Source organism: Aquarana catesbeiana, linkage group LG02 (assembly GCF_042186555.1).
Source record: "Aquarana catesbeiana isolate 2022-GZ linkage group LG02, ASM4218655v1, whole genome shotgun sequence".
Lineage (NCBI taxonomy): Eukaryota > Metazoa > Chordata > Amphibia > Anura > Ranidae > Aquarana > Aquarana catesbeiana.
The window spans coordinates 625437895-625450491 of NC_133325.1; the positions used below are offsets into that span (position 1 = coordinate 625437895).

The following is a 12597-nucleotide window of genomic DNA, read 5'->3' on the forward strand; positions in this document are numbered from 1 at the left end:
ATTACTGTATCGGTGTCACTGGTCCCCAAGAAGTGTCACTTAGTGTCCAATTTGTCTGCCGCAATATTGCAGTCCTGTTAAAAATTGCTGATTACTGCCATTACTAGTAAAAACAATTTAAAAAATAAAAAGTCCCTACATCTATCCCATAGTTTTTGGACGCTATAACTTTTGCGCAAACCAATCAATCTATGCTTATTGGGGTTTTTTTACCCAAAATATGTAGCAGAATACATAATGGCCTAAATTGATGAAGAAATTTGATTTTTTTACATTTTTTTTTATTGGGAATGTTTTATAGCAGAAAGTAAAAAATATTGTTTTTTTATTCAAAATTGTCAGTCTTTTTTGTTTATAGGGCAAAAAATAAAAGCCATAGAGGTGATCAAATACCACCAAAAGAAAGCTCTATTTGTGGGGAAAATGGACATCAATTTTATTTGGGTACAACATTGCACGACTGCGCAATTGTCAATTAAAGCAATGCAGTGCCATATCACAAAAAATGGCCTGGTCAGGAAGTGGATAAAACCTTCCGGAGCTGAAGTGCTTAGGGTCAGGGTAAATTTTCCTACATTGCCACTACTAGTAGCCCACATTAGAGGGGGGCTACATATACATTGTGTAAAAATGATATATACTTTACATATCTGAATGTTTGCTTCTTGGATATTTATCCAAGTACAGTGATGGACAGACCTAATTTAGCATGGTTGTGGAACTTTTATGGAAGCACTTTTGAACATGGGCGTAGCATAAGGGGTTGCAGGGGTCACAAACGCAACTCCGCCCCTAGCTCTAGGGGGCCCCTGCAGCCTCCCTGTCATATTATCATATCCTCCACAAAGTCCAGCTCCAATGTGCCCTAGGGCCCCACAGCCACACCCATACATTAGGTTTTCACTTTGCCTTCCACAGTCCACACCCATACATTGGCTGGGAAGAAGCTGTGAGCCATTTCCTGAATGGAGAGGCGCACGGGGTGAGAACAGCCCAGGTTGGGGAAGTGTCTGTGCTGTGTGCTGGCAACATGGAATGGTAACCAAGCTCAGCGAGTTAAGAGGAGGAGAGTGCAGTCCTGTAGCCACGATGGGTCCGATGTCACTGGTGAGATAAGACACTTCCCAGTGTCTCCTGGTCACCAGCTGGGTTTCTCTGTACCCCCCCCCCCACCACCTGGGAATGTCCGCTTACCCCACTTCCCTGACAACTGGGGAAAATACACACACCCTGGGAGGTGACCTTCCCCCAACAACTGCCAACATGGACAGAGAAACCTTCATAAATTGCTAATAAAAATCCATTAACACCTCCTGAGGGGCCCCCGAGGGGCTGCAGGCTCCAGATATGTGCCACATGGCTTTGTCCCCCCCAGATGTAAGTTGCGCTCCCCCTCAAAGCCCCCTGACCACTTCCTCCACCCTGGATGCTATGCTCAGCTGCTGAGCTCCTTTCCCATTACAGCACTCTATACTGCTCCTCCTCCACAAGGCTGAAATCACATACCTTTACAAAATAGCCAGTCAGCCACAAACTCTGGACTCTTATGCCGCGTATACACAACCGGACTTTACGGCAGAAAAGCTCAGACGGAATCATTCTGTCGGACATTCCGATCGTGTGTGGGCTTCATCTGAATTTTTCTTTCTAAAATTCTGATGGACCTAGAAATAGAACATGTTTCAAATTTTTCCGACGGAATCAGTTCCTATCGGGAAAACCGCTCGTCTGTATGCTATTCCGACGGACCAAAAACAAAGCACGGGCAGCTATTGGCTACTGGCTATTGAACTTCCTTTCTAGTCCTGTCATATGTCATCGCGTTCTAAACGATTGGACTTTGGTGTGATCGTGTTTAGGAAAGTGCGTTTCAGCGGATCTCCGTCGGAAAGACCGTCAGAGTCTATTCTGACGGAAAGTCCGGTCGTGTGTACGCGGCATTAAGGCTTTTGTTTGCCATTCTTTATGGCCCAACCTTACCCAGATGTAAAAAGATCATGAAGGAAAATGGCAGACTGATGAGCTCCTCTCTCTGATCATTTTGCACTCTCATCCTGCCAGCATGTTCCTATGATGACATGTGCATTTCAGCACACCTGATTGGTTTCTTGGCCTTCGCCCAGTTTGAGTAATGCTGTACTGGATAATAAAAGTGGTTAATGCTAAATAAAATTCTGGTGCTTACACTAATTGCATTCAAAATACATCTCAACTCACTAATTTTTCTATGAATAAATAACTGCATTTATTTGTTTTCAGTTATTTGGGGTTTTTTTGTTAACTGTTTGTGTCCCTGCTGTAGAGCTTTTGATTTTACCAAGGCTGTATGTTGGGAAGATCTCTCATGCCGCGTACACACGAGCGGACTTTACGGCAGACTTGGTCCGGCGTAGTGGATTTCGTCGGACAATTCGATCGTGTGTGGGCTCCAGCGGACTTTGTTTGCTCCAAAGTTGGACGGACTTAGATTTGAAACATGTTTTAAATCTATCCGACTGACTCTTCTTTCTAGCGGACAAACCGGTCGTCTGTGTGCTAGTCCGACAAACTCAAACTGACGCATGCTCTGAAGCAATTACAAGACGGAAGCGCTCGGTATGGTAAAACTAGCCTTCGTATTGAAGCTAGCACATTCCTCTTCTGTGATCTTTTAATACAGCGCTTTTTTTTATTTATAATGCGAGAGGAATGAAGTTGTTTTTCTGCTTTATATTCACACAGAGTTCTCACAAACTACTTTCTTCATGATTTATCCTCATGCCATGACTAATATGATATTTTTAAAAAGCCAGATCTCCATAAATAAAGTATTAAATTAGATTTTGGACTCATCTTTATTTTTTTTAATGATTTCAACACTTATCTATTTTACAATGTGTGCTAAATTATACAAACATTTATTTTTGTTTATATTTTTTTTGTATTTTCAAGTTACCACAATAACCTTAATATTTTGTGTTGTTTTTTGAACCTTAATGAGGTTGGTGTCCCTTGTTAATTAGACATAGGGGGGTTTATTTTCCAAAGGCAAATTCATTTTTCACTACAAGTGCAAATTCTACTTGGAATTGCACAGAAAGAGCATTTTGAAGTGCCTTCGCTGTGGATCCGAGGGGCACATGCAAGGAACCCCCCCAAAAAAAACCTTTTTATTGCACATGATTGTATGATAAAATAAGCAGAGCTTCCCCTCATTTCAGCTCTTCCCCTCAGATTTACAGCGACTGCACTTCCAACAAGTGCACTTGTTGTGCAATTTCTAAAGTGAACTTTTCATTAGTACTTTTCACTTGATTTTAGAAATGATTTAGCCTTTTGGCAAAAACACACATAGGGGTTGATTTACTAAAGGGAAAAAGACTGTGCACTTTGCAAAGTGCAGTTGCCCTCTGCAAGAGCATTTGCTCCAGAGCTGAGTAAATGAGCAGAAGCTCTGCTGACTTCCATCATCCAATCATGTGTAAGCAAAAATGCTGTTTTTTGAATTTTCCTTGCACAGGATTGGGTACTCTTTGCAAAGTCAAGCCTTACCTCATTTCCTAAGCTCTGGAGCAATTGCACTTGCAGAGGGCAACTGCCCTCTGCAAAGTGCACAGTCTATTTGCTTTTATTAAATCAACCCCATAGTCTTTTTGACCTGTACCTGCCTACTCCCAAACAAAATGGTGTTCTGGAATCAAAACACATAGTCAATAATGTAAGGTAACAAAAAAATCCATTTATTTTGGTGAAAAAAGAATTAGGAAGGCAACACTGGAGACACTTTTAGAATGTGTGAAGCCTTTCGTCCCCCAGGACACACATCAAGTTTTAGGACAAGAAAAGTGGTATCTTGCAACTAGGGAGCACAGGGAGCACAGTCAGACCAGACAGAAACCAGGCAATCACTTTCGACTCTTCCGTGGAGCCTTCCCTGCACGCTTCTCTGCAGCCTTCCCTCCACGCTTCTCTGCAGCCTTCCTCGGAGGCTGGGCCTCTGGTGGTATACTTGGGGCAGGAAGAGGAGGAGGAGTGGCTTCATCTGCCAGATACGTAGTAGCAGTAATCTCCCCTCTCAAGCCCTTCTGGTAGGCCTGAAAAATCAAACCCTCACAGAGGAGGCGTTGGCCCTTTTCCAACTCCAGCAATCTGCTGGCTATGTAGGTGCCATACGCCTCCTCTGGATTGGGTGGTGTACTCAGGATTTGGCTTGCTTCACCTATGAGGGCTAGGGATTCCTCCTCAGTTTGGGTCATTCTCCTGGGCCTTTTGGTGAGAATGCAGAGGGGAGGCACCTGACACTCCGTGCGGCTTCTACTAGGCCCAGCCACAGCCTCCTCCTCTCTCCTACTGGGCAAGGCCTCCTCCTCTCTCCCACTGGGCAAGGCCTCCTCCTGGCTGAGGCCAACCTGTGTCAAAAAAAAGGGACATAGTTGTAATTTTGTGTTACGCAATCACACACAATTTTCAGCTCATGACTTGCAAATATAATTCTCAACAAATAGTAAAGGCTATCTATTTGACACCACCATTATTTCAGGTGATCAACAATATCTGAAGTACATAGGCGTGTGTACAGGGTGTGCCAGGTGTGCCTGGGCACACCCTACTTGCCTTGTGTGGTGCATATTCCCCTCTGTTTAGACCACTGATATTTCATCCCCCAAAAAAATGTTACAAAAGAAAATAATTTTTTGGAAGAGAAAATAAACAAAATTACACTGTCCACTGCCCTACTGACACCATCAGTACATATACACATGCATATGTATTTGAGCTTTGGGGTGCACACCCTAATGCAAGAGGCTGCGCACACCTATGCAGAAGTATATTTTTGGCCACTACTGTCTAGTGATATGTCTACATATTAATATTTGTGATGAAGTCATTTTTTATGAATCACTTAAAAATTTAACACGTTAACATCATTAATAACATTTACACAATCACAAATTCCACAAAAAAGGATACCTGGCTGAAGCTGGGCGCATCCACTTCATCAATGATGAAAAGGCCCAGTACTTCCTGGGACTCCTCAGCTGGGGTGGAGGTGGAATGGAGGCTGGAGGGAAGAGTGGGGGGAAGGCTGGAGGGAAGGGTGGGGGGAAGGGTCGAAAGTGATTGCCTGGCTTCTGTCTGGTCATCCAGGAATAGCATTTTGTGGTAGTACCACAACTTGGGGACATAAACTTGGTCGGCTGCTGCTCCGGATCTGAGCGACTCCTGGATTTTATTGTGTTCCCGCTTGTACATGTTTCGCAAGATACCAATTTTCTTGTCCACAAACTTGAGGTCTGCCTGGGGGACTCGAGTCTTCACAAATTCTAAAAGTGTGCCCAGTGTTGCCTTCCTTACATCTCTATTATAATATAGTGGGTGTTTGACCTCCCACAGGTTTTTATTTTCTTGATATAGGTCAATAAATCGCGACAAAAAATCTGCCTCTTTAAAGGGATTCATTGTTGCTGAAAGACAAGACACAAGATCAAAACTGTAATGTCAGTCACAACTCACAGGATTATTTGGTGAAGAATCTACGGGACACATACACACACACACCCCCACTTTAATCTTACCTTCGTTTCTGACGCTCGCTACTTCCGCACGGACATACGTAGGCCATCGTAATAGCTTTATATACACTGCGCATGTGTCATGCTCCGCCTGCGTCACCCACCCCTGACGTTCTTTAGTACGATTTGTCCCCGCCCCTTCACTCTTCGTTGCGCAGTGGGAGTATATAGATAAAGATGGCGGAGAGAATCAGTGGGAGTAGCGCGGAGGAAAGCCCGAAGCCACAACCATCCACATCCCGGAGGAGATATAAGACCACCAACATGGCTTTTGAAGAGATGGTGGAGATGGTGTCCATATTGAGAAGGGAGGACTACGATGGCAAAAAAGGACCGTACACATGACCGAATATGCGTAAGGACAAAATAATGTCCTCAGTTGTCACCGCTCTAGAAGCAAAATTTGGCACAAAACGGTCTAAAGAACAATTGAGGAAGCGGTGGTCTGACATCAAAAGTCGGGAGCCAGAACAATATTGGCGAATAAAGAAGCTGCTTAAAAAAAGTAAGTACTTGTTGTGTTTTCCTATTGAGATACTTAACTTGCATGCTGATCCATATTTTTTTCGTTTATACAGCATCGTTCGTAAAGACCGTTCTTTGTAAAATACATATGATACTTTAGAAAATGACGTTATTTTTCCGCTAAATACGATGGTACAGGGTTGGACATATATTTATGTCTTGATAATTTTTCGTATTCCCAAAATTTGTTGATGTGGTGTAGATGTGTTGGAAAATATAACGCTTCTTCAAAAATGAGTCAGTGTAATGTAAGGACAGGACACAGCAGCTGGTTCCACATCTGGACTCACGAGCACTAGTGTACTATGTGACCATAACTACATTTTTGAGGGGTAATACACATAGGAGATCATTGAGGTGTCTGCATCTGTGAAACTTGCCTGAAAATGTGCATTGTTTAGAATTGTTGTTCAGAGGGAATGTTCATCCTGTCTTCAAAATTTTTGAGGACCAAAAAAGGCAATTGTCCACAACTCATAACCAATGTTTCATATTATTTTAAAAAATCTAAAATATCACTGTGTTTTAACTATACCTTTTGTTGAATTATCATAGGGGAGAAAAGACTCAGACAACAGTCCAAGGATCCCAGGACCCCCCCAAGTCACCAGCCTGAGGCTGAAGATAGCCCAAGACCACGCCCACCCGATGACCTGGAGGAAGGAGAGGTGGAGGAAGTGTGCGAGGTTTCAACCCCACCAAGTGAGTGACTGACACCCCAGCTTAAGGTAATGTATTTAGGCGTGCATATTTTAACCCTTGTTTTTTTCACTCATTTTAGGTGAGCTTCTGGTTGAGGAAGGCCTAGCGGCAGAGCCATTCAGCACAGACAGTGTCCAAAAACTGATTGGCCAGATAATGCTGTGGAATGGATAAAGGCAAAAGAAAAAGAAAACCTGCGCTATCAAACAACAATTAATATAACTGCAGCTGCAACAAAACCACAAATATCAATGAGGTGAAAAAAATACATAAAAAGAAAAAATTGCGCGCTTGCATATACTTGATCTATATTACTATATAATTATCATAAGTAGATAAATAAATGAATAAACACCATCAAAATTGTTGTAAGTGAATTAGAAAGTCACTATGCTGCACCGCAAACAGCGACATATAGGTAAAATATTGACCATTCCATTTATATATAACAACAATAAATTCACAAACTTATGTGCAAAAACAGTTATTCCACCCAAGTGCAAAGTCATAAATGAAAAAGTTCAAAATTGCGTCCTGAGTCGCAAGAAAAACGCATATCCAAAGTTCATAAATTGCACTCCTTAGTGTGTGTATAGAGGAATAAGGGGACGTGAAGGGGCTTCCAATCACCAGTGGATCCAAAGGTTGATAACAGATGTACAGATGTATCCTTACCAGACGCGTTGGACCTCCTTTATAGCAAGGTCTAAAAAGCATGCAGATTTAGCCCTCTGCAAGGACAGGAGATGACAGCTCACCACACAACCGGGGATGATTCCGACACTTCCGCATACGCCAGATCGCCATAGAACCTCATGTAATTTAGCACGGGCGTCTCTGTTGTTTTTATATTTTGCCGGCTTTTATAGTTTGGATGTTTTGTAAGGTGCCTAGCTGTCTGAGGCAATAAAATTTCCCCTTTTTTATATACTACACTATTGGAGTTTTCTTTTTTCTCCCTTCCTTTACCTACGAGTCCAAACGAGGGAGGTTTTACATCAACGCGGAAGTGTCGGAATCATTCCCGGTTGTGTGGTGAGCTGTCATCTCCTGTCCTTGCAGAGGGCTAAATCTGCATGCTTTTTAGACCTTGCTATAAAGGAGGACCAACGCGTCTGGTAAGGATACATCTGTTATCAACCTTTGGATCCACTGGTGGTTGGAAGCCCCTTCACGTCCCCTTATTCCTCTATACACACTAAGGAGTGCAATTTATGAACTTTGGATATGCGTTTTTCTTGCGACTCAGGACGCAATTTTGAACTTTTTCACTTATGACTTTGCACTTGGGTGGAATAACTGTTTTTGCACATAAGTTTGTGAATTTATTGTTGTTATATATAAATGGAATGGTCAATATTTGACCTATATGTTGCTGTTTGCGGTGCAGCATAGCGACTTTCTAATTCACTTACAACAATTTTGATGGTGTTTATTCATTTATTTATCTACTTATGATAATTATATAGTAATATAGATCAAATATATGCAAGCGCACAATTTTTTCTTTTTAATGCTGTGGAATAGCCAAATTGATAAAATGCGTGGCCAAATTCACAGCATGCAACTTCGCCTGGACTCCATGCAACAGGAAATGAAGAACATGATTGATGTTTTGGGCAGAATATAATAACGTTTTGCCTAAAAACATCAATCATGTTCTTCATTTCCTTGTGAAGTTTGTTTCTTGTTGAAATGTGTTTTTAAATTTTTTTGGTTAAAAAAAATTTTTTATGATGCACAAGGTGTGTCATCATGTGCTATCTTCCATCATGGGTTATCAGTGTACTTGTTTTGTGTTTGCAACCCCTTCATCCTCAAAATTATTTAGTGGTGAGAGGAACAAAGGGATTGCACACACAAAACACATACATTGCTCACCTATGATGGGAGATAGCACATGTTGACTTGACCCTTTTGTAATACTCAATTTTGAGCATCTGAAAAATTAACGATTTACAAGGGTGTAATCACCAGCACCGTTCTCAAAATGTTGAACTTTGTAAGTTCTTTGATTTTTTTTTTTGTATATTTTTCTAAACACTGTTGTGAATTTTAAGATTTTAAACAAGGTCAATTTTTGTTGAAATATGTCTTTTAATAACGTTATTCAAAAAACGAAATTTTTAGAAAATAATAAAAAACTACTTTAAAAAAAAAAAAGTATTGAGAAAAAAAAAAAAAAAAAGAAAAAATGCACCTTTCAATGTGCACACAGTAAAATGTTTTTACTACTACAATGTGTGTGGCTAATTATTTCTCAATAATATGTTTTTTAAATTTTGGTGTGGTTAGAGTGACAAAGGGCCTTATTAACTAAAGGTAAATGCACTTGCCACTACTACAAGTGCACTAGGAGACAGACCAGAACTAAATGCAAACAAGAATAAAAACAAGATATTTTTTAAAAATGTATTTATTTTCCTTTTTTAAAAAAATAAATCTCTTGTTGAATAGCAATGGCCCCCCGACCATTAAAATAATTCACATATCGTTCACGCACTTGACGTGCGGTTCGGGGGGCCAAGCCAATACGGCCAATTTCTAGGCCTGTCATTGTTTCATCTTGTACAAGTCCGGCCTCAGGCCCAACAGAGGTAATATATGTCGCAGAATGTCTACGTAAAAAGTTATGTAGGATGCAGCAAGCAAGTATGACCTAATTAATTTTATAGTCCGCCAGATTTATTGCTGAAAGGAACAAACGGAACCGGCTGGCCAGAATCCCAAAGGCATTCTCCACAACTCTTCTTGCTCTGGCCAGCTGGTAATTAAATACCCTCCTCTCAGGGGTGAGTGTCCTTTGGGGGAACGGCCTCATCAAGTGCTCACCGAGTGCAAACGCTTCATCAGCGATAAAAACTGAGGGGAGTCCATTAACATTCTGGTCATCAGGTGGCAATCCCAGGCCACGAGTCTGGAGACGCCAGCACAGCTCGGTCTGTGCAAAGACTCCTCCATCAGACATCCAGCCATTCTTCCCCACATCCACAAACAGAAAGTCCAAATGTGCTGAGACCACCGCCATCAAAACTACAATATGGAACCCCTTATAGTTGTAGAAATAAGACCCCGAATGCGGTGGTGGCACAATGCGGACATGCTTCCCGTCAATCGCCCCGACACAGTTGGGAAAGTCCCAACGGTCAGCGAACTGGGAGGCCAGAGTCTGCCATTCCTGTGTACTGGAAGGAAACTGTGGAGTGAAAAAAAAAAATTAAGATAAGGACTTTTAAACATAACTTGGATATCAGATTACACAAAAACATTAGTGAACAACAGCAGTCAAACATTATTAATATGTGTGTTTGTAATTTAAATTTTAAAAAACATAAGGCCCACTTATAAGATTAATCACCCCCTCTGATGGCCCATTGATCAATTTGAATGTGGGGGGAGGGGTTCTAATTAGGGTCCAAAACACACCTGACAGTTTTAAACATTTGAGGGGTGGGGGAGGGGTTCTAATTAGGGTCCAAAACACACCTGACAGTTTTAAACATTTGAGGGGTGGGGGAGGGTCAAACAAGACAATGGAGCTGACAATATACATTGTTCAAGGGACTATAGGCTAGAGATATAAATGGACCCAGGATTGCATGGTGGGGAGGTTATTGAAGGTAAATATGCATGTAGGGCAATAAACGATTAATGTCCAAAAACAGGCATGCATGAAGATAAAGGGGACATTCACAGCATATTCCAAGCATGGTAATTAGGTAAGGAGGACATTTAGACTATACATTAGCAAACATTTAATACATATCATGTGATGTTAAAGGAGAAAACTTACCTTCATATAGTCCTTCTGCAGGACCTGAATGATGGCAGAACAGGTCTCTAAGATTATGATCCCCAGAGCCTGGGGGGAGATGCCTGTCGAGAACTTCAAGTCCTGAAGACTTCTCCCAGTCGCCAAGTAATGTAATGTGGCAACTAGCCTCTGCTCCGCACTGATGGCTTGCCTAATGCAGGTATCCTGCCTGCTGATATAGGGGGTCAGCATAGCCAGAAGACACTCAAAAACGGGGTCCGTCATCCGGAGATAATTCCTGAAATCCTCAGGATTATTCTCACGGAGCTCACGGAGCAAAGGCATGTGCGAGAATTGGTCACGCTGGCGCAACCAATTCTTCATCCATGAGCTCCTCCTCGCCCTGTTCATGGACTGGACTCGGGTCAAAGTATTAACCCCAACACCAAGTCCCCACGCAGCATGAACCCGAGAACGAGTACGTCCACGCGACATGGCTTCAAAACGGTCGGCTGGTCAAACAAACAAACTTGTAACAAACACACTGAAGAACAGCAAGGCCTATGAAGAACGACCTGAAAATCAGGAACGAGCGGACCAGAACGGCCTGCAAGGCAGGTTACGAACTGGCCAACACGCAGTAATAACCTCCCCACCATGCAATCCTGGGTCCATTTATATCTCTAGCCTATAGTCCCTTGAACAATGTATATTGTCTGCTCCATTGTCTTGTTTGACCCTCCCCCACCCCTCAAATGTTTAAAACTGTCAGGTGTGTTTTGGACCCTAATTAGAACCCCTCCCCCACCCCTCAAATGTTTAAAACTGTCAGGTGTGTTTCTTAACCTAATTAGAACCCCTCCCCCACTCCTCAAATGTTTAAAACTGTCAGGTGTGTTTTGAACTCTAATTAGAACCCCTCCCCCCCCACATTCAAATTGATCAATGGGCCATCAGAGGGGGTGATTAATCTTATAAGTGGGCCTTATGTTTTTTAAAATTTAAATTACAAACACACATATTAATAATGTTTGACTGCTGTTGTTCACTAATGTTTTTGTGTAATCTGATATCCAAGTTATGTTTAAAAGTCCTTATCTTAATTTTTTTTTTTCACTCCACAGTTTCCTTCCAGTACACAGGAATGGCAGACTCTGGCCTCCCAGTTCGCTGACCGTTGGGACTTTCCCAACTGTGTCGGGGCGATTGACGGGAAGCATGTCCGCATTGTGCCACCTCCGCATTCAGGGTCTTATTTCTACAACTATAAGGGGTTCCATATTGTAGTTTTGATGGCGGTGGTCTCAGCACATTTGGACTTTCTGTTTGTTTTGCAGATACAAACCTCACAAGCACAAACTGAACCGCAGAAAACGATCGAAATAAGCTGAAGCGCGAATCGTCTCTAACCAAACTTCTACTAACACGAGATAAACACAAGATTAGTAAAAAAGGAGCCCAAAGGGTGCCGTAGTGGGGCTTGAACTTCCTTTTTATAGTCCCGTCGTCCGTGCTGTACGTCACCGCGTTCCAAACCAGCGGACTTTTGCAGTGATCGTGTGTGTCCAAGTCCGTCCCTTTTTAAGTCCGGCGCAAGGAGCCGACAAAGTCCGCCGAGCAAAGTCTGCCGTAAAGTCCACTCGTGTGTACGCGGCATTAGATGGAGACCAAATCACAATAAAAATATGTTGTTTTAACACAGTGAGAAGTAAGGGTATAAAAAGGTGGGACCCAAACAGTAATAAATATTTGACAGAGGTTCAAAGCCGTCCCCTCCATATCCAAAACTAAAAAGTATTAGCTAAGGTTGGACTTTTACATTAACGTTGTTATAACACTTTTTTTTTCTTCTTTCAGATGTAATAATGCCATTAAGAACACAGCACTGGTAAGCACTAACAAATTCCACAAGGGATTTTCTAAATATACTAGCTTATTCTGACATCTGACTCACTTTTTGACAAGCTTCAGTTTGGTCTTTGGTCTTATTCAGTGTAAAGAGACCCTGTCACCACTTAGGTCTTGTGACTCCTTAAGTTTCAGTCCGTTTTTTATTCTTACAGT

The 12597-nt window shown here is 42.0% G+C and overlaps 1 protein-coding gene across 3 annotated transcripts in view; it reads left to right on the top strand.

The window, feature by feature from the left end:
* Window positions 1-12597, top strand: part of LOC141128836 (arylsulfatase D-like) — a 96294-nt gene that overhangs the window by 11596 nt on the left and 72101 nt on the right. For all 3 annotated transcript variants that reach the window (XM_073616389.1, XM_073616390.1, XM_073616391.1), the window contains exon 2: window positions 12391-12421. In XM_073616389.1, the coding sequence (XP_073472490.1) occupies window positions 12399-12421 (23 nt within the window). In that variant the 5' untranslated portion in view covers window positions 12391-12398. The remainder of the gene's footprint in view (window positions 1-12390; window positions 12422-12597) is intronic.